General features: G+C 38.7%; 4 protein-coding genes across 4 annotated transcripts; 3 read left to right on the forward strand and 1 right to left on the reverse strand.

Annotated features, from left to right (window-relative positions):
• The first annotated feature begins 231 nt into the window (after positions 1-231).
• LOC141840901 (PTI1-like tyrosine-protein kinase At3g15890) lies at positions 232-4,476 on the forward strand. Its single transcript, XM_074728990.1, has 4 exons — positions 232-470; positions 575-725; positions 3,260-3,522; positions 3,593-4,476. Exons 1-4 carry the CDS (start codon positions 427-429, stop codon positions 4,200-4,202), a joined length of 1,068 nt encoding a protein of 355 aa, XP_074585091.1. The 5' UTR covers positions 232-426; the 3' UTR covers positions 4,203-4,476.
• A 4,764-nt stretch (positions 4,477-9,240) lies between these two features.
• LOC141840580 (ribosomal RNA small subunit methyltransferase-like) lies at positions 9,241-11,231 on the forward strand. Its single transcript, XM_074728620.1, has 2 exons — positions 9,241-9,549; positions 10,283-11,231. Exons 1-2 carry the CDS (start codon positions 9,241-9,243, stop codon positions 11,039-11,041), a joined length of 1,068 nt encoding a protein of 355 aa, XP_074584721.1. The 3' UTR covers positions 11,042-11,231.
• Positions 11,232-13,403: 2,172 nt separating this feature from the next.
• LOC141840022 (putative receptor-like protein kinase At1g80640) lies at positions 13,404-17,162 on the forward strand. Its single transcript, XM_074727905.1, has 10 exons — positions 13,404-13,719; positions 14,237-14,404; positions 15,079-15,329; positions 15,416-15,548; positions 15,624-15,687; positions 15,780-15,876; positions 15,985-16,087; positions 16,241-16,359; positions 16,465-16,554; positions 16,630-17,162. Exons 1-10 carry the CDS (start codon positions 13,548-13,550, stop codon positions 16,792-16,794), a joined length of 1,362 nt encoding a protein of 453 aa, XP_074584006.1. The 5' UTR covers positions 13,404-13,547; the 3' UTR covers positions 16,795-17,162.
• A 2,394-nt stretch (positions 17,163-19,556) lies between these two features.
• LOC141840153 (uncharacterized) lies at positions 19,557-21,857 on the reverse strand. The gene is made up of 6 exons (XM_074728057.1): positions 21,679-21,857; positions 21,520-21,576; positions 20,389-20,542; positions 20,042-20,139; positions 19,894-19,959; positions 19,557-19,784 (listed from the first exon to the last, which is right to left on the reverse strand). The coding sequence occupies exons 1-6, from the start codon at positions 21,796-21,798 to the stop codon at positions 19,746-19,748; spliced, it is 534 nt and encodes a 177-aa protein (XP_074584158.1). The 5' UTR covers positions 21,799-21,857; the 3' UTR covers positions 19,557-19,745.
• Positions 21,858-22,791: the final 934 nt, after the last annotated feature.

Raw genomic sequence — 22,791 nt, forward strand, 5'->3', positions numbered from 1 at the left:
CAACTCACTAATCTGTAGACATTCGCACCCAATAATTTTGTTTATTCAGACCCGTCAACTTCACCCACGTTCACATGAAGGGAGACCCAGGTGTAGGAAGTCGTGTCATGTTGCCGTAAAGTCTTCGAATTGACCGATGAAAATGCGACACGTTGCAACCGGACTCTTCCCCAAACCCCTTCCGCGAGTTAGCGGATTCGCTTGACATTCTTTCCTCGGTTCGAAAGACTCCTCTCGTGGTAGTCCCAAGCAGCTCGCTGCTCCTCTCCCTTCCCTTGTGAAACGCCATTCTCTCTCCTCCTCTCTCTCGGATGGCGGTGGAGGCGGCGAAGACGGAGCTCCTGTGAGGTTCTGTTCCTTGGGCAAGGGAAGCGAAGATCGACGAGAAGTGCCCGCGCGGTTTACGGACGTACGCTCGGAGTGGGGATGGGGTTAGGCTACTTGTTCTGCTGTACAAAATCGTCGAAAAGGTACGTGGATGCGCTCATTTTTGGATAAAGTTGTGAGTTTGCTATTTCCTTTGTGGTTTGATCCGTCGACGGAAGTAAAGATTGTCGTTATTTGTGGATGACAGTAAGGAGCCGGTGAATAAGGCGGTGCCGAGATGGAGGGTTTTCTCCCTCAAGGAGCTGCATTCGGCCACCAACAACTTCAATTACGATAACAAGTTAGGCGAAGGGGCGTTTGGTAGCGTGTACTGGGGTCAGCTGTGGGATGGATCTCAGGTAGGTTTGGCTGAATCCCTCATCGTTTTTCCCACTGCAAATAAAGATTAAACATATTTGTCCTTTCTTTTTGCGTTTTCTCGCTTTCATATGGTTCTTTCGAAGGAGTTTGATGTTTATCTGAGATGGCTTTATTTGAGTGAGGTTGGATCGAGTCAACAAACACATAACTGCATAAAGTAATTTGGTCTATGTTTTCAAGAGTCTATAGCATCATATGAATTGGCGTGGAAACAATGCAAGCAATCTTTGAGTAATAAAATAAACAGTAAAGCTGCTGACTGAAAAAAAAATAGTTAAAAGGCATTACTACAGTGTAAATGCAGTCATTTAACATAGACTTGAAAAATCTTAGAGAAAATTTCATTTGGCAAACCACCCACACATATCCTGGTGCGCAAGCTGTAAATCAGCTTGCATCATCATAGAGTCAAAGCTCAAATTACAACTTGTGTTGAAGTTAAAAACACAAAAAAAAATTCACGGCTAACAAAATGTGTGTGCAAATTATTTTGCAAGTCAACTTGCATCCATTCTGTCCCAACACAGTGCCAAATTTTAGGGCTTGTGCATTATAAATTCAAGTTTTAAAATATTTTTGGAGTCATAAGCCCATGTTATGATTTGTTGTGTTAAAGTCAACAATCTGAAAACTCTAAATTTTGATCGCAAGCCTATCTGTAAATCAGTTTTTGACCATTTTGTACTCACACAATGCCAAGTTCTATGATGTAAGCTGTCTAACAGATCAACTTGTCGCCAATAAATTTAAAATCTAATATTTTGTAATCACAAACTCTTATTGCGACTATTTTAAAGTCAACAACTTTTTCAAAAAAACTCATGGTCTCTCAAAAATTACCGCCCATAAATCAACATAAGACCATTTTATTCCAGCATAGTGTGAAGTTGTAGGGCATAAGCAAAATTGCAAAGTGCAGTCAAATTTTGAGATATTGTGATCTTTTTTTATTTCTAGTTTCAATACAAGTCGTAATATGTGTTTATGATTATAAAGATGTTAGAAATCTTAAATTTATGGGAAAGGGATGCTACTTGATTTGCAAATTAGTTACCTGTCAAAATATGAGATAGTATTTATTTATTTTTTTTGTTCCTGCCTTTGACACGAGCTGTAACATGTGTTTGTAACTTAAAAAATGTTTAAAATCTTAAAATGATATATAAATCTGCTTGTCCTTAGAGATAATGGACATGTTGTGATTTAACGTGTGGTAGTATTTTAGACAACAGATTGAAATTGTGAATGGTAAAATGGTAATTTGAAAACTTTCCTCATTGCATCAGCAGCATCAAACAAGAAGATTTGCAAACAACGTTAAGCTATGCAAGAAAAGGATTGATTAAGATTTTTAAAAATTTAGCCATGGAATGCAGAGTCCCATCATTTTCAATCAATCGAATATAAAATTCCTAGAAGTTGCAAAGTCTCTTTCAAAGATATCAACATTTTCAAGGTTAGTTCGGTTGATATGCACTCAATTATTTTGTACCACAGAATAAGGTTAAACTATTTGTTTTCAATCACTTTGGCTAGCAATTTTCATTACAGGCTCAAATGCCTTGAGCCTTTAGGCAATTTCCGGAAACTGAAAGCTTGTTGCTTCAGAAGTTTCATTCAGGTAAGTGCTGTGGAACTACCTTCCTATCATAGTCAAAGTTAGGTAGAAACTTCTAGTCATATACCTGAACAAGTATCACTAATTTCTGCAAGCTTTTTCTAATTACCATTACCTGGAAAACCCCTTCTAGTTATTCCTAAATCAAGAGCACAGCAATCTTATATATACTTGATCCCAGAAATGCCCATCTGTTTTAATTTCATCCATAGAGACAGAAGGAAAAAAAATTACAAAAGCAATATATTTTCTAACCCATGCTAATAACTTAGATGCATGAAGTTTGTCTCTTTACCCAAAGTATTGCTTTATTTATTATGGTTGAACTTCAACTGAGTCGATTATGTTAGTGAACTTCAACTGAGTTGATTATGTTATCAAAAAATCTGGTGAACCTATTAATTGCACATGAATATCTAGTATGTTATTTTATTAGTTTTCGCATTAAATTGCTTGCAGAATTCTGTAAAAGAATTATTTGCTGAGTTAGGCTAGTCGGTAGATTATAGGAAGCTGATACAGAAGATTGAATTCAAGTGTATCTGTTGTTCAATTCTTACTCTCCTCTTCTGTTTTTCTTGTATATCACTAAGCTAGGACAAAATTGATCACATTAATGTTCATTATTTCCCGATCAGATTTAGCATTATTGATGTATTGTTATGGTCACACCTCTGACATATAGCTAACACCATCCTTAACATTTATCCAAATCTTAAAATCGAAGTGCCCCCCTAGTTGCTGCTAGCAATGGAAATCAACATTGCTTCTCAGCTAGATGAAATATCAGCTCAATCTTAGCCTGGGAGTGATGGTTTGACTTGTTCTTTAATAGGCGTACTAAAATTAGTACCTTATCTAGTTTAAGTTCTAACAGACCCAAATTATGTGCAGATTGCTGTGAAAAGACTAAAAACGTGGAGCAACAAAGCCGAGATGGAATTTGCTGTTGAGATCCAGGTCTTGGCTAGAGTTAGGCACGAAAATCTGCTGAGTTTACGTGGATATTGTGCTGAAGGGAAAGAACGTCTCATAGTGTATGACTATATGCCTAACTTGAGTTTGTTGTCCCATCTACACGGACATCATGCAGTAGGAGGTCATCTTGATTGGGGAAGGCGGATGAATATAGCAATTGGCTCAGCTGAGGGGATAGCGTAAGTTGGTCAACTTTCTAGTATTGCCATTGTTTATTCAACAATTTTAATTATTGTTTTCCTTTTGCAGTTATCTTCATCACCATGCTACACCCCATATCATCCACAGAGACATCAAAGCAAGTAATATCCTGCTCGACTCAGAATTCCAGGCCCGGGTTGCAGATTTTGGATTTGCAAAGCTGATTCCAGACGGCGCAACGCATGTGACCACGAGAGTGAAAGGCACTCTAGGGTATCTTGCACCAGAGTATGCTATGTTAGGGAAGGCCAAAGAAAGTTGCGATGTCTACAGCTTTGGTGTGTTGCTTCTGGAGCTTTTAAGTGGGAAAAAGCCGATCGATCAGTCAAGCTTGACGTCACAACGAACGATCATAGAGTGGGCATTTCCACTGGCTCTGCAGCAAAGGTTTGAAGAAATTGCAGATCCAAAGCTGAGTGGGAAGTTTGTGAAGGGAGAGCTTCGGAGATTGGTGCTGATCGCCCTCATCTGTGCTCAGAATAAGCCGGAGAAGAGACCTATAATGCTCGATGTGGTCGACTTGCTTAAAGGAGTGTCAAAAGAGAAGCTACTCAATTTAGAAGATAACGAGTTGTTCAAGGAAGACTCAATCCCCAGTCATCGAAGGTTCACAATTTCAGAGGACAGCGGAAATGCTATGGATGCCTGCATGGGATAGTGATAATGTCCAGGTACACATCAGGATCGACTGGTCGAAGGTTGTAGTTAAGTTGTTCGAGTTTGTTGAGTGTGACAGTGGCGAATCCATGGTTTAGTTGAGTGATGCAAGTGTAGGTACCGAAACTCGAGATTCTGCGAACATGACTAGAGACTGAATATCATATGCTTTTACATATTAAAGCCCTTGCATAGTTAATACATGTTAAAGACTAGAAAAACTACTTGAATTAGTTTGTTTAGGATTTGGATGTCTAGGTTCCTTCTTTTGGAATCATGTTTGTCCATTGTTTGCACGTGAAGATCCAATCACTTCCTCCCGATCTTCAAATACTTTACTGATCCACCCCCTGTTTGTCATGTTTGTTGCTTCTGCAAGGAAAAACCAGATAAGTCTGGTAAATCGACATTTTCTAAATAAGATGAGTGCTGGAGTCATCTTTGTGTAGATCAGTGGGCATGCTAAAGGGATGATGAATTGCTTATTTTTTTCGTTCGTTTATTACTAACATAGAAATTTAGCAACGGAATTAGTAAATAAATAGGGATACATGAATTTATTTGGTTTCTAACTCTCAGAGTTAATACGTTCAAGGTTTATATATGTATAGAAAGACACCAATTTATTAATAGTCTTCCTTTCTAGATCTTCATCTCTGGAAGCGGAGAAATCTGTCTTACAGTTCAATAAAAATAATGAAATACAAATGCAAAATATAAAATTTAAAAGGAAATAATTAAACAATCATGTGGAGGCGATTCGGAAGTCCTAAGCGCTGACACTTTTCTCTTGGAACTTATTCGGTTGCACGAGTCTGGTTCCATTCGCGTTCAGCAGCAACACAGATGAAGACGTATAAGAGTAGTAGTAATTCCTTGGTGTTGATCGTATATGTCATTCAAAGACATTTCTGGACGTCTGGATCCCTTTTCGGGCACCTGGAACTGATCCGATCCGATCTGATTCCGTTGATCTTTATCGGTGTCAATTCCATCTAATCCAAGTGTCTAGAATACATAATGGCGCTTGAACCGTCCATACCCTTAGACCTCACTGGGCCACCTAAACTATTCCGGACGCCCAGATTCAATAGGGGCGCCTGGAATTAGTCAATCAGTTTTGACTTGAGTTGACTTCCGAGTTTGGTTCAACTACTTCTGTTTGCTCTTCTTATGCTTTCTCAGTTTTATTTTCAACTTCTAGTTCCTGCAAGATTAGCATACAAGTAAACAAACAATCTAAGCCTACTTGTAGTCCGTCTGACCTACTAGGTTTACCTAAATCTTACCATGTAGGTTTAACCTATTGGCTTACTCGTGTCTAACTTCCAGTTAGGATTAGTCACTTTCATAGGTAGACTTCCCATCTGTTAAACATCCTATTTGAACTTTCGCTTATTTAACCTTCAATTAGGACTAGTCACTTTCATAGGTAGACTTCTCACTTGCCAAATATCCAATCACTCTTGACCTGTTTTGACTTTTCCTTGTCCAATCTCTAGTCAGGATTTCCTTGTCCAATCATCTAGATCAGGACTTCCTTGTCCAATCTTTTAAACCAGGTCTTTCTTGCCCAATCTTTCAGTCAATACTTTTTTTACCTAGTCTCTAACTATGACTTTCCATACCTAATCTCAACTAGAACTTCTTCTCGTCCGACTAATTAAGATTTCGTACTAATCTTCTGATCAATCTTAACTTGATTAGATTTTATTCACATTCTAATATTAGATCCTGTTTAAATTAACTTTTGATCTAATAAACCGTACCTAAATATATTATCAAATATTAAAATTTTAAAGATAAATTAGTACTCAGTACCAATATTTCGTAACTACAGAAGTAGTATAAAATGCTGGCAATGTTAATGCCATTTTCAAATAGCAATGCTTGGTGTTGTTTGTATCTAAGAGAAAAGCCAATTCAAGAACTCTACACACTGAAATTAGGCCATGATGTGCATGCTTGGCTCGGTGGTGCCTGGTGGTGGTTCCATGGGCGTCTTTTTCTGCAGCTTTGTGCAGCGAGAGAGCACAAATGACAAAACCTTTTGCACCTTTTTTTAGTTCTCTCTTTTTCTCTCTCTCCCTCTCTCTCTTTAAAACAAAAGGTGGGAAAAATGAAGAAAGAAAAGGAACTCGCAGGTGATCTGATTTGTGGCCCCGTGTTTTGCGTTGTGCAGTCTCAGCTGGCTTTTGCTTTTGGTGTTGCGTACGCCAAGCTACCCTTCTCTCTCTCTGATTCACGCCATGGCCATACCTCTACTGCAAAAAGCCTGCCCCTGCTCTGCCTTCTGTTCATCTCGCATTCGACTCTCCTATTTGCACCTCCCTACGTGACAATTCAATCTCTCTCTCTCTCATTCACTCTCTCATTTCTGATTGATGGACTCAATGATTGGCATTTTAGACATGGCACTGATTAATTAGACATAAATTGCAAGGGAAATAACATTTCATTCTTTCGAGCTTCTAGAAATATTTCATATTAGATAATATAATGATATTGAACATTTAAATTGGAATATAAAAACACTAATATTGAAGTTAACTTGTGCGTTCTTGGAGAAGGAAATTGGGAAAGAAAATAGACAGAAAGCAATGACGACGTCAGTGTTATATATTGCTCATGCATGTTGTTTCTTAAGAGGGGAAGATAGAAAACATGTAATTTTATTTTGTAAAAGCATTAGATTACTTACAAGTAATCTTGTTTGGATTTTAGGCGTTGAAAATCCTCACACATAGCAAAAAGTTCTACTTCTTCAAGCATCTTAATTATAGGCAATTTATTAGAGCATGACTTGATTTTGTTGCAGATGAAGAATTTATTTTAAACAGTCTAAAAGATCTCTGAAATTTTGATTTTAGTTAGTTCATCTGGTAGGGTTCTTGCCTCTAGGTGTGAAAAAGGCAATCAATAAAGTAAAGGCAATTTTTTTCCTTCTACAGAGAAACTTGCTTTAATATTGCTGAATTACACATGTTAATGGGTAATTCTTTTCATATGAAGAAGCTATTTTCTTGCAATAGCCCAGCTGTTTTCTCTAGAGGTTTAATCAATGGAGACAAAATTCACTAAGGTTCATCAACATAAACTAACAATTATTAAATTTTTCATCGAAATTCTGACAAATAAAAAGATGGAAAATTTTTAAGTAGCAGTTTAATATATATGAGAGCAAAGTAATTGGATAGTCTTTGTTAAAACATAAAAAGAATCAGTAAATATCTCAAGAAGAAACTAAAAGATAATTCATTCATGACAGTTAGTTATTAGCCATGGAAATGAGCTTATGTTGGACAAATTCATTTAATTTAAAGGAAATTATAGCCATAATTCAACACAGGAGTTAAAGTGAATTAGAAAAACAACACAACTGGAATCTTATCTCTTTATTTTTCATGTTTACTAAGAACTGACCTTGGCAAACAAAGAGGAGGATATCATAGAAGCTGTTTCTCAGTCTTGAATTCGGCCACTCACTGTAATTTCCCACAGCTTCATTGAACTGCAATTCAGATACTACATCGACACTCAATTCTTCCACACAATCATACTGTTGCACCTTCGCATGCAGTTCAAGAAAGCTGTGGAAAATTACAAGGAGGGCCATCGTCTGCGCAAATTAGGAAGCAGAACTGAAGATGGAGGAGGAAAGTTGAAGATGGTGGCTACTTATAAGAGAAGAGGAAAGAAAAGGAGAGCTTTTTTTTTTTCTTTGGTTGGCAGAGGTTTTGGTGGAATTAAGAATGTGTGTGACCTTACCCAATCCCAAGAAGAATACATAGATAAGAAAATTTCAGCTGAAACTACTCTCATCTTGTTCTTCTATTTCTCCAACCTCCTCACTAATTGCAGCAGTGCACTCACCACCTTCCACTCCATTAAAAAAAAAACTCGACCACTTGAGTTGCGGCAAGACAACACATTGTGGACAGGTGACAGAGCTGCTGCCACATGCACAGTTTCTGTTGTCCTAATCAAAAAGGGTTTGGCTATTGTTGGAACACCCTGTCGCTACTTTGTCTTAATTAATCAATTATTGTTCAGTAATTGGATTCCTAAGCACACATGTAGATCTTCCTCGGGTTCCATCCATCCATCCATTGCTGAGCTGTCACTTGCAGCCCATCATGAAGCCACAGTGCCATTCTTTTCAGAATGCATGCATTTGACAGTGAAAATTTTAAGCTTCAAGTTTCTCGATTCATCTGGTTTCTTTTCCTTCCTCTTCCATCAGAATAAATGCGATGTTATTGCATTTTACAGCGGAATTAGATGAACAAAGAAACTTTATCTTCCCATAAGTGATATAACAGTGAAACAGATCAGAGTCTGAATTAATAACATCTGTAGCAAATGCATCTCTCTCTCTCTCTCTCTCTCTCTCTCTAGCTTGCCATCTTGATGCGTCGACAGGACAGAGTGTATGGGCTCATTGTATGCGTTGTGCTGTGCTACTTCGAGTGCACGCCATCGTGAAGAATCAAAGCACAGAAGTTGTTCCACTCCATCTGCTCGCCAGCAATTTCTGAGCCCAGTTTTTGGATCAGCTTTATGTAGCAACCACCACATGCCTAGCTCTTATGCGATCACCTCTCTTCGTTGTTCATCGTGGTCGAGATGGAGCCTGGACAAAGCACTGAATTAAGGAGCCATATATGCATATTCTTCCTCTTGTGAAGGCACCAGTCTTAGAGCTCCATTAGCTATAGCAGGTCTCTTTCATGTTTAAATGCTGTAGGTGAGATGGCTTTAGGGATTTATCCGGGTGGCCGGTAAAAATTTCCGTGGGATCGGATCCGGACCGATTACCTCCAGGATTGAGTCAATGCGACTAACTGGAATTATTATTATTTTTTAATTTATTTAGTTTGAATAGTTTGATTTTGAACCGGTTGTTCACTCCGGTCTAGTTTAGGTAGGGTATTTCTTATGGGTTTCGGCCCATCGGGCTTTCTCGGCCCAACAAGGTATCGATCGACGGATAATTTAAATTCGAACCCTAATGGAAGAAACCCAAGCAGGTTGCGAACATGGCTGGCGGCAAGATTCGGAAGAAGGCGCCACCGCCGCCGCAGCAGCAGAGGTGGGGTGGGGGCGTCCCCTTCGAGAAGTCCAAGGGGCAGCATATTCTCAAGAACCCCATGCTAGTCGATACCATCGTCCATAAGTCCGGCATCAAGCCCACCGATGTCGTCCTCGAGATCGGGCCCGGTACGGGTAACCTCACCAAGAAGCTTCTGGAGGTCGCCAAGTCGGTCGTCGCCGTGGAGCTCGACCCCCGCATGGTCCTCGAGCTCAACCGCCGGTTCCAGGGCACCCCTCACTCTAACAGCCTGAAGGTATACTTTATGTTTAATGCCCTGTTTATCGCCCTTTGTGAGGTTGGTGATAAGATTTCGAAGGAATTCTTGCGTCGTGAGGTCTTAATTAGGTTCTATTACGCTGCCATGTATGATGCTTTGCGTAGTGTTTTTTGTTCGTTAATTTAGGGCTATAGATTTCAGATGATTTGCTAGAGTTGGCTCAAGATTGTATTCTGTCAATCTCCACCTTCTGTTGCAACAAATGCTACTGATTGCATTTCTGGCTCTTATTACGCTTGTTTTTAGGAAGAAAGAACCTATTTCTACAAATATTCCACTCTGAAGTAGGTAACACTTATGTTTATATGTGTTTCATCACCGCTCTGATATGGATCATGAGCAAATCATGTGAACAAAGTCCCTACCTCCCATAAAATTGTCATAGGCAATTGAGAAAGCAAACCAGCTTCATTTTTCTTCCCGTTTGGTTTGTAATTAACCAAAAAATAAAATGGATGCTAATCGTAATCGGTACAAAGTAGTTCATTGTGAACTTATTTGCCATGTTCATAAATGAGGTGGAAGTTTTGGTTCTCTAAAGTTTAAAACATAATTCCATTCTTCAAAAATATCATTTAATACATATTCATCTAGTTTAAGATGCAATGGTGCACTGGAATTCCAAAAATTTTGGAAATTAATAACACCTTTTAATTTATTGTCTTTCAGGCAGAAATATAATTGTTTTCTTGCTATATTGATTTTTTAGGTAATTCAAGGAGATGTGTTGAAGTGTGAGCTTCCATACTTTGATATTTGTGTGGCAAACATCCCTTATCAGATCTCATCACCTCTGACCTTTAAGCTATTAGCACATCGTCCAGCCTTCAGATGTGCTGTCATCATGTTTCAACGTGAATTTGCGATGAGATTAGTTGCGAATCCTGGCGACAATCTATACTGTCGGCTCTCTGTGAACACTCAACTGCTGGCACGGATTTCCCATCTCCTGAAAGTTGGACGAAATAATTTTAGGCCCCCACCCAAAGTTGATTCCTCTGTTGTGCGAATAGAGCCTAGGCGACCACTTCCACCAGTAAGTTTCAAGGAATGGGATGGACTGATACGCCTTTGTTTTAACCGTAAAAACAAGACATTGGGATCAATCTTCAGACAGAAAAGTGTGATTTCATTACTGGAAAAGAATTACAGGACATTGCAAGCCTTGCAACTAAATAATAAAAGTCAGCTGGAGGAGGATAAAGTGTCCTTGGAAGATGTTGCGATTTTAGCAGACATGGTTGAGGACCTAAGCATGGGCAATAGTAATGGGAAGGATGATCAAGAGAAGGAAGTAGAAGAGATGGATATGGAAGGGGAGGATGGCAATGATGCCAGTTTTAAGGCCAAAGTGTTGGGGATTCTGAAGCAGGGAGATTTTGCAGAAAAGAGGGCAGCTAAGTTAACACAGGTAGACTTCCTGTATTTACTCTCGCTCTTCAACAAGGCGGGAATTCATTTCTCTTGACCTACCACGAGTACAATCTTTCATGCAGTGATTTTCTTCTTTCTAGAAAAATTTTGTGCTAGTCAAGTGCCTTCAAAGTGTTTATCTTTTCTGGGAGTTTATTCCCTCTATTTGCTTTTAAACTAGAATATTTTTGTAATCCAAGAATGAGTGCTTTGTGCAATTTTGTAGTTAATTTTGATCCATTTCACGATTGCAAGGACTTAAAATACTTGAGAGGGGAAGTTTTATGCATCTCGAATATGATCCAATTCTGCTTCTCTATCAGGATCATTGTTCTTAAATATTGTAAACGTTGTCCTAATGTAAATTGGAAGCAGGATTAGTTTCTTCTGCAGCTTCTCTGTCCCAATTAACTGCCCACCCTGATATTAGTTCAAAGCAACAACTGTGGCAGGCTTTGCAATGGTAAGACTCCTACAACTCATTTTAATCTGCAATTCTGACTATAGCTAATTATCTTTACTTGTAGCACTACATGAATCATTCCAAGAAGAGACTCCAGGTAACCTTAGAATGACACAGAACTTATTAATCTTCCTATTTCAGCCTCATCAGTAAATTTATTCCTTTCTGATTAAGGGCCTGTTGTAATTCTGACATGGCTTTGGAAGTAGGTAGCCATCGTTCTTTAAGATGGTGGGTGGGCAACTTATTTGCCCTCGGCTTGAGAAAGCCCTCAGCATTGAAGTCTGTAACCAAGACACACTTGCCTATGAGGATTAATGAGATTTTGAACAACTACAATGACTTGTTCATGTGATAGGTGATGATCCTAGTCTTTTATTATTATTTTCTTCATATGTACGTCCACAGATTAAATAACTTGAGTATAATCCTTGATTCTAAGGTAAAAAAGGGGAAAAAAAAGAGGAGAGAATATTCTTATGTTTGTCTATGTATTGTGGCTTCTTAACTTTTCTTCGTTCCTAAAAAAAAAAAACTAGATTGCTGCTGGACGTATTAAGCAACGTGGCCTTTCCCTCACTATTATTGAACTGTAGACTATGACTTGTACCTGTTTTTGTCCTATCATTGTTTAAACTAATGTATCAGAACAACGAATCCTGCACTTGTACTGATTAAAAATGACTTAGCATTAGCCTCTTGAGCAACGTTTAATGCGGAGTGAAAGCAATGTTTCCTACTGACGCAGGAATTATGATCGAAATAGCAGGTCGATTTTTTCCACTCAATTAAGGAGTTGCTGACTTCTTTTTTATTTTCTGTAAGGTGCCTCATTTATTTGTCTTGCGTGTGCACGAGGTTAGGAAGAAGAAATCAAATGGTTTGGATTTGAAAGATTCGATGGTTCTCAATCAATAAATCAATTATAATGATAAGCTACGAGGCCTTAAGAGCTTTATGTAGTATTTGACAGAGTTTTTTTTTAATTTGGTAATAAATAGACGGCTTTTTCCTTAGTTTCTTGAGCAATTCCATTAATTTAATTCTCTATTTTTTTTAATTATTAAAGATTAATTTAACTCTAACGATCGTATAGATCTCTTTTTTGACAACACTGAAGAGATTCATCGATGAAACATCAGTCTATCAACTATATTATAATTTTATTGTAAAGGATTTAATAATGTGTATGAGAGAGAGTGTGACAGATAAACTAAAGCAATTCATTAAATAAATTATGGGCTCTCAAATCTCAACATGTGCATATGTTGGAATAAAATTAAAAAAAACAATTAATTTTTCTAGTGCAACTTCATTTTACTAATCGAAACAAACAAGAGAGACATGAATATATTAATTGAGTTTTCTTCTTCTTCTTTTAAATATAATTAAGGGATACAAAATAAAGGATTTATTATTTTTAGAAAAAGTATTATTGGAAAGGGATACTTAGTTTATTAACGCATGCTACTATATATGCATTATATAAATATCTATTATTAAAACCATTTTTATCAATTATAATTTTCTATTGTAATAAATATTTTGGATATGTCTTTTTATTCTGGATTCTTGAATTTGAAAACAAAAGAAAATTCCTTTACTTGAATGTCCAAATAGATAGGATATAGTTAATGTTATAATTAAAATAAATACTTATGCGCATCAAATATATTTACAAAATTTAATATTGCACCGCATCGAATTAGCTGGCAACCTGACTCAGAGGTAATTTTACAGGAGGGCCATCCAACCTTAATTATAAAAACCAGACCCCGATCTTTACCGTGCGGGTGTCGTTGTCGTTCCCATAAAAAACAAAAAGGGAAGACGAGTCACGGAAATGGCTGTAAAAAAGATGCCATTGTTTTCCTAAAAATAGAAAGAGAGAGAGAGAGAGAGAGAGCAGGGATTCAAAATTTAAAGCTTTCGGGTCGCTTTGACTTCCGTTTCTCGATCTGGATTTTCCTCCCAAATCCTGCTCCTTTCTGATCTCGTCAGGCATTGGAGTTGGAGATCTCCTCCAGTGGCGAGTGCTTACTCTCCGGCGCTCTCTCTGTCTCACGCGCGCGCGCGCGCACACAGCGGCTCTGGCGACATGGGGAGGTCACCTACACATCTTCGTCTTCCTCCTGGCATTTCCAGTCGGTGCCTTTGCATTTTGCTCATCACAGCGGTAACTGCCGCTGATGCACAGGCGTCTTCGTTTCCGCCCCTTGGGAACCAGCCCCATCTTCCGTCTTCTTCGTCCCTGGCGCCGTCGCCTGCAGGTGCGCGCCCCGCTACTGATTTCTCTGGCGATTTGAGTTTGATCTGGTGTAGGGTTCACCGTTCACGGGGTGTCGACTTTGGCCGTTTTCTGGGTTTCTTTCCGTTACCGAAAATTTGTTAAATACTTGAACTTCTCACCGACAAAGATCGATTCTTTTTTGTGATGATCCAGTGAATACAGACCATGGCGTTTCAAAGATTGGGGCTTTTTTAATTCTATTCTGAGATGTACTGCCTCTCTCTCTCTCTCTCTCTCTCTCTCGCACTCTTTTCCACGGGAATCAGAGTGTCCAAATCTCCTTTATTCTTTGGCTTTTCGTGCAACTTTATGGATGCTTAATTGTTTGTCTTAGAAAATCTCTTGGCTTTTCGTGCAACTTTATGGATGCTTAATTGTTTGTCTTAGAAAATCTCCGCCTTTTGTTTCATCTTCTTCGTCCTCGTCGACCATCCTTCGATGACAATTTGTTCTTCGTGACAAAGCATTTAGCTATGATTTTTTTTTTTGGATGACAGTGATGCAGATCGTGATACAGACACGCCATCACCATTATCACAAGGAACTGGTTATGGCAGTCGTTCTGGCTTCTGCTGCTGTTCTAGCGATCATATTATCCTCAGTGTGTGCTTGTATCTTTTGGCGGAGGAGCCGCCAGTACAATGCAAGAGACACCGAAAGTTCAGGTTCAACTTTCTCATCTGTTTTACGCATATGCACTAGTAAATAGTTCTATGGTCAAAAATCAAAGCTTTTTCCAAAAAGATTAAGGAATGCCCCCTTTTTTTGTTTATCAGTGCCCTACTTAAAGTCTTCTGGCATAAAAGCTTTTAAACCCATCACAATCCTGTTTGTTAAAAAAAATAGATCGATTGCCTACCAATCTAAATCTGATGCGTGCACCTAAACAAACATATCTAACTTGGTCAAAACTGCAACATGACCATCTAACAAGTTTAGATAAAACTGCTATATTACCTTTTTGAGTCATTATACATGTTTAATTGTTTGATTATTTTGAAAGTATGATTCAATTTTGACGACATTCTAGAGTGCATCTATCTAGACAACTTTATAATGTATGGAAAAATGACTTCTTTTTTTAGTCATTTAGTCACTTTTAAAGTTTGACCAAACTCCATTGACCTTTTAAAGTGCATTTATCTATCGAATTCAAAATTTATTAAGAAATTGATCAGTATTGGGTAGAATTTTTTAGTGTTTGATTACTTTAAAATATAAGTGAGCTCCAATAGCTTTTTATATTATATTTATCTATTCAAATTTAAAATTTAAGGAGAAAATAAACATGTACTAATTTTAGCCAAAATTAATGATTTGTGCACTTGGTACAAAACAGATGTTGGTGGTGGGCTTCCATTTGGACTAATCCTGAGCAAGTTGAATAACATGAAGACGACAAGCAAGAAGGGATTGCTGCCCACTGTAGATTACCCATCACTAGAGTTAGCGACTGACAAGTTCAGTGAGTCTAATATCTTAGGGGAAGGAGGATTTAGTCATGTGTACAAAGCTTGGTTCCATGGTAAAGCTTCTGCTGCAGTGAAGAAATTTGATGGTGGTAGGACAAATTGCAACAAGGAGTTCGAAGTGAGAAACTAAAAAAAAACATGAACTTCTTCACACTCTTCTCAATTTTGATTAAATGCCTTATATTCTTTTATGTTTCTGACCAGAATGAGATTGAGTTGCTTGGAAGAATTCAACATCCTAACATAGTATCTCTTTTGGGTTATTGTGTTCATGGAGAAACTCGTCTTCTCATATATGAGTTGATGCAAAATGGATCTCTGGAAGCACAACTTCACGGTGCAATTCTTCTCTTGTAGCAATTATAATGGTTTCAATGCTTAGACATCACTGACTTGTATTTTACACCTGCAGGACCTTCCCATGGATCAGCTTTGACCTGGCATATTCGAATGAAAATTGCACTTGATATTGCAAGGTTTTTTGCCCCCCTTCACATTCTTATGTTATCTCCATTTCTGAATAGCTATCGTTTTCAGAAATTAATATAGTGTCTAACTTTTCGAACAGAGGATTGGAGTACCTTCATGAGCACTGTAACCCACCCGTTATTCATAGAGACATAAAGTCATCCAACATTCTCCTAGATTCAGATTTTAATGCCAAGGTAAATGCAGGCAGCCTCTTCCAATTCCTCTCAGTTCATCTTGAATATTGGCACGATGCAATTTGCAACATCAAAAGTTATTTCTAATTGAATTCCTTGTGGTTAAAGATTGCAGATTTTGGTCTTGCAGTGGTCGATAGAAATCTTAGCAAAGGTCATATAGAACTTTCAGGCACTCTTGGATATGTAGCTCCAGAGTATCTCTTAGATGGTACTCAATCTTCTTGCTCACTACTGTCTAAATTGTACGATTGTGAGGTGTCATTTTTGATGTTGATGCTAACGTAGCTGATACAAAGAGTCATCAAATGATGGGAAAAGATACTATGTAGGTATAACACAAGAATAATACCTACTCTTTCAGGTATACTGACTGAGAAGAGTGATGTTTATGCATTTGGAGTTGTGCTCCTGGAGCTTCTGATGGGAAGAAAACCAGTTGAAAAGATGGCGCCGCCTCAATGCCAATCAATCGTAAAATGGGTTTGTTTTCCTTTTACGTTTCTCAGTATGGCATAAAACTGAATGCCAATACTTCATTCCCCAATTCCAAGCTGGTATTAAATGCTTTTAGTTGTTTGTCTTCAGGCCATGCCTCAACTTACTGACAGAGCGAAACTTCCAAACATAATCGATCCAGTTATCCAGAATACTATGGATCTGAAACACTTGTATCAAGTACGTTATCCACCTTGATTCACAAATCTTTAGAAATATGCTTCTTTCTTATCTGAAGTTCATAACATTGGGCAGGTAGCTGCTGTAGCTGTACTATGCGTGCAGCAGGAACCTAGCTACAGGCCTTTGATTACTGATGTCCTCCACTCCTTCATTCCTCTTGTGCTGGTAGAGCTTGGCGGTTCTCTAAGAACTGCAGAACCAATGCCGTCCTCGAATCAGAGACATTCAGATCACTGATTAAGAAGTTTGGACGAGAATATTGATTGAATGCAGCAAACCTGCTGGTAACTACATTATCTGCTACAGGGTTGTGCAGCTCGTCTCCCAAGTTCAGGTGGCTCTGCTTACCTGCAAGATGGTATGCATTCTTTAACTTAGCTATCGCTGGAGAGTTTCAAGAGTAACTAACTCAAGAGGAGTCTTTTCCTTCAAATATGTTGCAAAACCCATTTCAGATTTCTCCTTCAAATATGTTCAAGTTTGTTCATCACACTTCATAATCTTACTTTGTGATTAAAGATGAAACTTCTTAATCTCGATTAAGATGTATAAACTGAGCAAACATACAGAGTGGTAAGATAAGATAAATTTATGTTGTAATCTTTTCTGGGGAAATTTTGTTTAAATGCTTGAAGTCTGGCAGATGTGTCGAATTATTCAATTTGATAATGTCAATCACATAAAGCAGATTCCAAGGTTTCTCCTGCCAAATTCAGTGATAACTTTTGATTCTTTTTGTTGAATGTGATTGCCACTATGCATGCTCCCTTCCTCCCAAGGTTCACTGCAATGATTAGAATCTAAATGGTTGTTAGAACATCAAAAACACCATATCTCTTACTAATATATAGTTTCTTAACAATTAAAGGTTAAAGTCAACACAATAATCAAGTTTAACCACATTCACTTAGCTAAGAAGTAGAAAGTCAACTAGCCTCAGTATATAACTTAAGCAACACTAGCACAAAAGCAGATGGAAGTATAAAAGGGATTTAGGGAGAACTGAAGTGTTCTGGATACTAAAAGAAAAGGGGAAAAAAAGAGTGATAAACTGTATAAATTCTACACAATACATGGACAAAACTTTGCTATCAACAACCAAAGAGAACCATTGGTGCATAGTATATTAGATGACAAATTGTTTTCTCTAAGCATCACCTAACCAGCAACTTTTTAAAGTGTAAGCCAGCTATCTTGAAAACTCAAGTAAATTAAATAAAGTCTAGTCCAACTGACAAAGATGCTAGCTGTTCATCACTCTATAGCTTTTGCCACAGTGAAAACATCTCGAGAACATCTTTTTGCGATTCCTTTTCCATCACCCTCCATGGAAATCTCGTGTTCTTCGTCAGAGCTTTCGCGTGCCTCGTTCAAGGAAGAATCCGATCGAGCTCCCCGCAGCTTTTTATTGAGAAAAAACCATTTCTCATGGCGTGGAACATCATATGCTTCATGCAAATAGGCACACTGCGGCTAAAGCAACTCTCCCAAGTATTCCCAGAATATCGACAGCAGGATCACGCCTGCAGTTTCTTTATTCTCTTGATTAAAACTATAGCCACAAATATATGCTGTTCTTATCTCGTGGGACGATTCCCATAACTTTTGGACCAAACCAATTTTTTCCCACCTACCAAACGAACGAGATCTTTCTTCTTCTGGCCTGAGTTCAACTAGCTAGGGAACCACTGTCTGACTCTGAAAGCAAACATTTCTTAAGTCGAGAGTTGATCTATATAAAGCCCAATTAGCTCATTTGCTGAACATTGCATTGGTGCAATGAAGGCCGTTAATCTTCCATCTTTTCTTCTTGCGTTTCTGCTCCATCTCTGCGTCTCTGCAGCTCGTGAGAACACTCTCCAAGTCCATCCCAAGGAGAAGGTTCATCAACTCCTCAATGAGCAAGCAATCCACGGTTAGTATAAGTCGTTTTTTTAGCAACTTGTGTCGACGTGAAATGAGTACAAATCCGAGACGAAGACTCAAAGATCGATCTGATCAATCACCTGTTTGCAGGGGTAAATCTAAATGTGAGCAGCAGCAGTAGTAGTAGAAAGAGTGGCGATGGAGAACTGAGTTTATGGAGGAGGGAGATGGGCGAGGAGAGAAATTTGAAAAAGAGTAGCGGCGGGAGTGGCGGGAAAAGCGGCGGCGGGAAGGGGGTAGGAAGTGGAGGGAAGGGTGGCGAAGGAGGCGGCGCACAAACAACTCGTCAACCTCGCAATGAGAAGAGTGGCAGCTCTCTCACTCGCTCACATTCTTCTCCTTCCTCGACTCCTCTCTTCCTAGTTTCCTTTCTGCTACTCCTCTGGAGTGATTGAGTTGCTGCTTGATCGATTGTGTGATGGTTTTGTATAGTAATTTCATATTTACTTTAAAGTTTGAAAGTTGTGTGAGTGAGCATCACTTGTTACTGAATACAAGTTGGTTGAGTCGAACCGGAGACGTAACCAACTAGACAAGGCTGCTTGTTTCGACAGATTGATTGGTCCAATCGATCGACAAACCACTCTTCTGGGTTGAAGTTGGGGGGCCTCATTGTTTTGTATGCCAAGAGAAGTTTGAGAGTTTCTCATGTAGTAGTTTTTGTTGTGAGACTAATGAGCAATTTAGTGAGTGTTCTTCCAAGAACTGTGATGATAAATCCCTGTGAATGTGATGAACTCGTCCGTTTGTGTTTAAAATTTATGATTTTAAAAAAAATTAATGCAATCCTTGTGTGCCATGTGAACACCAAAGGAGATGCAGCTTTCTTTTCTGCCAGTACCCACAAAGTTCCAGAAATGTAGGGAACATATGCTGATGCAAGGAAAAAAAAAGTTCCAGAAATGTAGGGAACATATGCTAAATTTTGTTCCCAAGGGAAAAAAAAAAGAGATGGAAATTGCTAGATTTTCTGTCAGTTTCTTCTTTACATCAAGATTTGAAACATCTCTTCCATTTTCTGGTTGATCGAATTCAACATCCATAGTTAATAAGAGGCCAGAATTTTTATTAGAAAAAAAAAACTTAAGGCATTCAAGTATCAGAAAGAAGGTTGCTGATTTCATCAAACACTAAAACAACGTCCAGTGGGAGTTTATCCATATGAAATTACAAGACTAGATCGAACTTTTGGCTGATGCTTCACTATGCCAAAGAGTTCCACTGCCCCAGTAGCAACAGCATCAAAGGCCGAAGAACACACATCAGTGTGTGGAAATCCCACCTCTAGAGTATTCAACTTCCTAGAAAATAGTGACAGAAGAATAATCAGCTACAGACAACAATCATTTTGGTTTCAAACATGTTTCTAAAAACTATGTTCTTCATCCGGCACTATTTCAGGCAACATACCGGAGGAGGTGGCAGTGAAGAAACCCAATCTGATGGGTGCGTTGGGAGAAGACCCAACGAGTTCAGCTGTCAAGAATCAAACACCTGAATTTTAAAGGTTTCTAGTAATAGTTTACACAGCCACGCAGTGCAGATTGTCAAATTTTACCTTCCAGACACCCAGTGCCAACGCGGCCAAGTTAAGGGCAATGAACAGCAACTTAGGTGCAAGAGTATCGACTCTAGAGTCCTTGTAAGGTTCAAAAACTGCAAGACAGACAAACAACATTGATATAGCAACACGGAAAGTCAGGGGACTAGCAAAACAGGCATCAACATGGATGGATGATGTCCTGCAGAGTAGATCTCCAGAAGAAGTATAGGGACAAGATAATAAATATTTAACCAATGTAAACACATTAAAATGCATTAGTGATGATAAATCAATGCTGCATAGAAGCATGACCTCTTGCATCTTACTCTAGCAAAATAATAATAATGGTAAGTTATACACACCTTTTATAACTCCTTGAAGAGCACTTATTGGTTGCCAAAGGGCTGAGAAGGTGATACCAATACTGAATAAATGAACTGTACTTCCAGCCATCCACATCATAAACCCCATCATTAACAAGTTCTTGAATGGGGCTTGAGCAACTTCCCAAGCTTTCTTCATGGGGCAATCAGAAGGGAAATGTAGAACAAATTAAATAGACAAGTAAAGTTTAAAATGCAACGAAGGCTAAGGACAATGCAGGATTGGTTAAATAAATAAGGAAAACTCAGTTCAAATTTTAAAAAATTGACAAAGAACCAGCAAAAGATGCCAGGCAGTTATTAAATGATGACTTGATCATAACAACATTAACCATAAGATTCATCACCGCCAAAAAATGCAAGAAGATAAGCAATCTTCAAGTAGCGATAAATTAACAAGTAATCACAAAGCACTCATTGATCAATTAATATTGACCATTTATCTAAGAATTTGAGCATACAGAGAAGCATCTTTATAGAAATCGACATCAAGTTATAAACTGACAACCAGAATGGTAAACACAAAAAAAAAAAGCAGATGCAGGCATTACTCAGCTCAATTCAGAGCATAAATGCTACCAAACCATCATTTTGCTCAAGCAACAGATAATGGCGCAATGAGAGCCAAAACTGTTATTGCAAATACTGGCAAGAGATGATGGTAATTCTGAATAATGCAGACAGGTACAACACATTCTTTTTGCTTTCCTTCATCACCAAGCCAAAAAAGGATTAAAAGAAAATTAGTCAAACTCTTCTTGCTTGGACTTCTGTATTCTAGAGCAAATGGAATAATTAGAGTTAAGACGCAAGGGATAGAGGGAGAGTTTACGTAATTCAAACTGAGTTATACACCTTGATTGATATACTATGTATAACATTTCATTATATAGCTTATCAAGTTTTCCAACTAAATCACGTAAAGTTGACTGAAGAAATATACTTAATCTCAATTCCAAAACTGATCTTTGTTGTTATCAGTATAAATCAAACATCATAAAAACAAACACACACCAAATTAGCAAGATTTCACCGAGAATTCTGAAAAGGGAGATTTTGACAATCAGATAACATAAAAAAGGAGAACTAAAAACCCTAAAGCATCAGCACCTGCGTCTTCCAGGCCGCTTCGGCGTCCTTCTTTTGCCGGCTGGCATTGGCGTCATCCTGAGACAACAATCAAAACCCGAGACAAATTACTCGGCCAAAAAAAAAAAACACACAAACAAACACGATCACGAGAACCACTAAACAGATCGACACAAGTACGGGATCAGAAGAAGATCGGCTGAAACCGATGGGATCTGGGATGTCAGACAAAGAGGAAGAAGAAGAACTGTCCGCGAACTCGATCGCCCATCGCCGCGCCAAGCCTTTCCCCTTCTCCATAGCTTCCGCCCTTCCTCTGATCTCCTCTGATCAGATTCGGAGAGCTTTGACTCGGTTTCGGTCTGAACCGGGCCCGAGCCGTTGACCGTGCGTTGGACGACCTAAGATTCGAACGAACGGCGAATCGAGGAGAACACCAAAAACTCTCCTTTTTTCTTAAAAAAAATGAAAAAATACAAAATAAAATAAGAAAATCTTTTGTGGTTGATCGAAAGTAAAACTAGAACGAGTTCCACTGATGCATGTTCATAAGATATATTAAAAATATATTCGTTAAAATAGAACAAAGGGTGCAATCTGAATTGGCTTCAAAATTTCGCTGCATCCAAAGCTTTCGCCTGGCACAGAGCCTTCTTAGCTCCCTGCAAACCTGAACACGCCGAATCTAGCGCCGCGCCGAAACTGATCGCGAAGTAGAGATAGATTGTGCACAGGATTGCCAACAGCGTCAGCATCGTCAGGAGGAACCGGTGCCGCCGAAGCAGAACAGAACAACTGTCGAACTCTGGGACATTCGCCGGCATCTGCTTCTTCGACGGAGACGACACGAGAATCATGGGAGGAGCCGACCGACGGTCGAACTCTTGGACGTTCGACGGCATCTGCTTCTTCGACGGAGACGACACAAGAATCATGGTTTGGCTCCTCCGGTGAGGGGGTGGCAATGATTCAAGAACCATCTCTGTTCGGGTCAAATCCCTGCTTGAAGATTAACAGTGGAAGCCTTCGAAATGTCGTTGTGGAGGTCGATAGAGAGAATGTGAAGAAGGAAAGTATTCAGCCAAGCAATTTCAATAGCTTTCTTTAGCTAGTGGTATATTTAGTGAGGATTGAGAGGCAAAGATAGTGAAGCTGGTGGATGGCCGAGGTTAAAAGATTGTGTTCTTGCACCAATTGTTACAGGATCCAATGAGTTTTTCATTTATAAAGTTAGGTGATAACTATTATTTACGTAAAGTATTACTACAAATTAAAAAAAACTATTACAGTTGT

Source organism: Curcuma longa, chromosome 11, assembly GCF_044706935.1.
Source record: "Curcuma longa cultivar G26 ecotype Majalengka, Jawa Barat chromosome 11, ITB_CL_G26_1.1, whole genome shotgun sequence".
NCBI lineage: Eukaryota > Viridiplantae > Streptophyta > Magnoliopsida > Zingiberales > Zingiberaceae > Curcuma > Curcuma longa.

Excerpts from the sequence above, each read along its gene's own strand:
- LOC141840901 (XM_074728990.1), top strand. The coding sequence starts at position 427 with ATGGGGTTAGGCTACTTGTTCTGCTGTACAAAATCGTCGAAAAG. Across the intron at positions 726-3,259 it reads AGCTGTGGGATGGATCTCAG|ATTGCTGTGAAAAGACTAAA; the intron begins GTAGGTTTGGCT and ends AATTATGTGCAG. Across the intron at positions 3,523-3,592 it reads GGCTCAGCTGAGGGGATAGC|TTATCTTCATCACCATGCTA; the intron begins GTAAGTTGGTCA and ends TTCCTTTTGCAG.
- LOC141840153 (XM_074728057.1), bottom strand. The coding sequence starts at position 21,798 with ATGGAGAAGGGGAAAGGCTTGGCGCGGCGATGGGCGATCGAGTTCGCG. Across the intron at positions 20,543-21,519 it reads AAGCGGCCTGGAAGACGCAG|AAAGCTTGGGAAGTTGCTCA; the intron begins GTGCTGATGCTT and ends TGCCCCATGAAG. Across the intron at positions 19,960-20,041 it reads TGGCACTGGGTGTCTGGAAG|CTGAACTCGTTGGGTCTTCT; the intron begins GTAAAATTTGAC and ends GATTCTTGACAG.
- LOC141840022 (XM_074727905.1), top strand. The coding sequence starts at position 13,548 with ATGGGGAGGTCACCTACACATCTTCGTCTTCCTCCTGGCATTTCCAGT. Across the intron at positions 15,549-15,623 it reads TCTGGAAGCACAACTTCACG|GACCTTCCCATGGATCAGCT; the intron begins GTGCAATTCTTC and ends TTACACCTGCAG. Across the intron at positions 16,360-16,464 it reads GCCAATCAATCGTAAAATGG|GCCATGCCTCAACTTACTGA; the intron begins GTTTGTTTTCCT and ends GTTTGTCTTCAG.
- LOC141840580 (XM_074728620.1), top strand. The coding sequence starts at position 9,241 with ATGGCTGGCGGCAAGATTCGGAAGAAGGCGCCACCGCCGCCGCAGCAG. Across the intron at positions 9,550-10,282 it reads CTCACTCTAACAGCCTGAAG|GTAATTCAAGGAGATGTGTT; the intron begins GTATACTTTATG and ends TTGATTTTTTAG.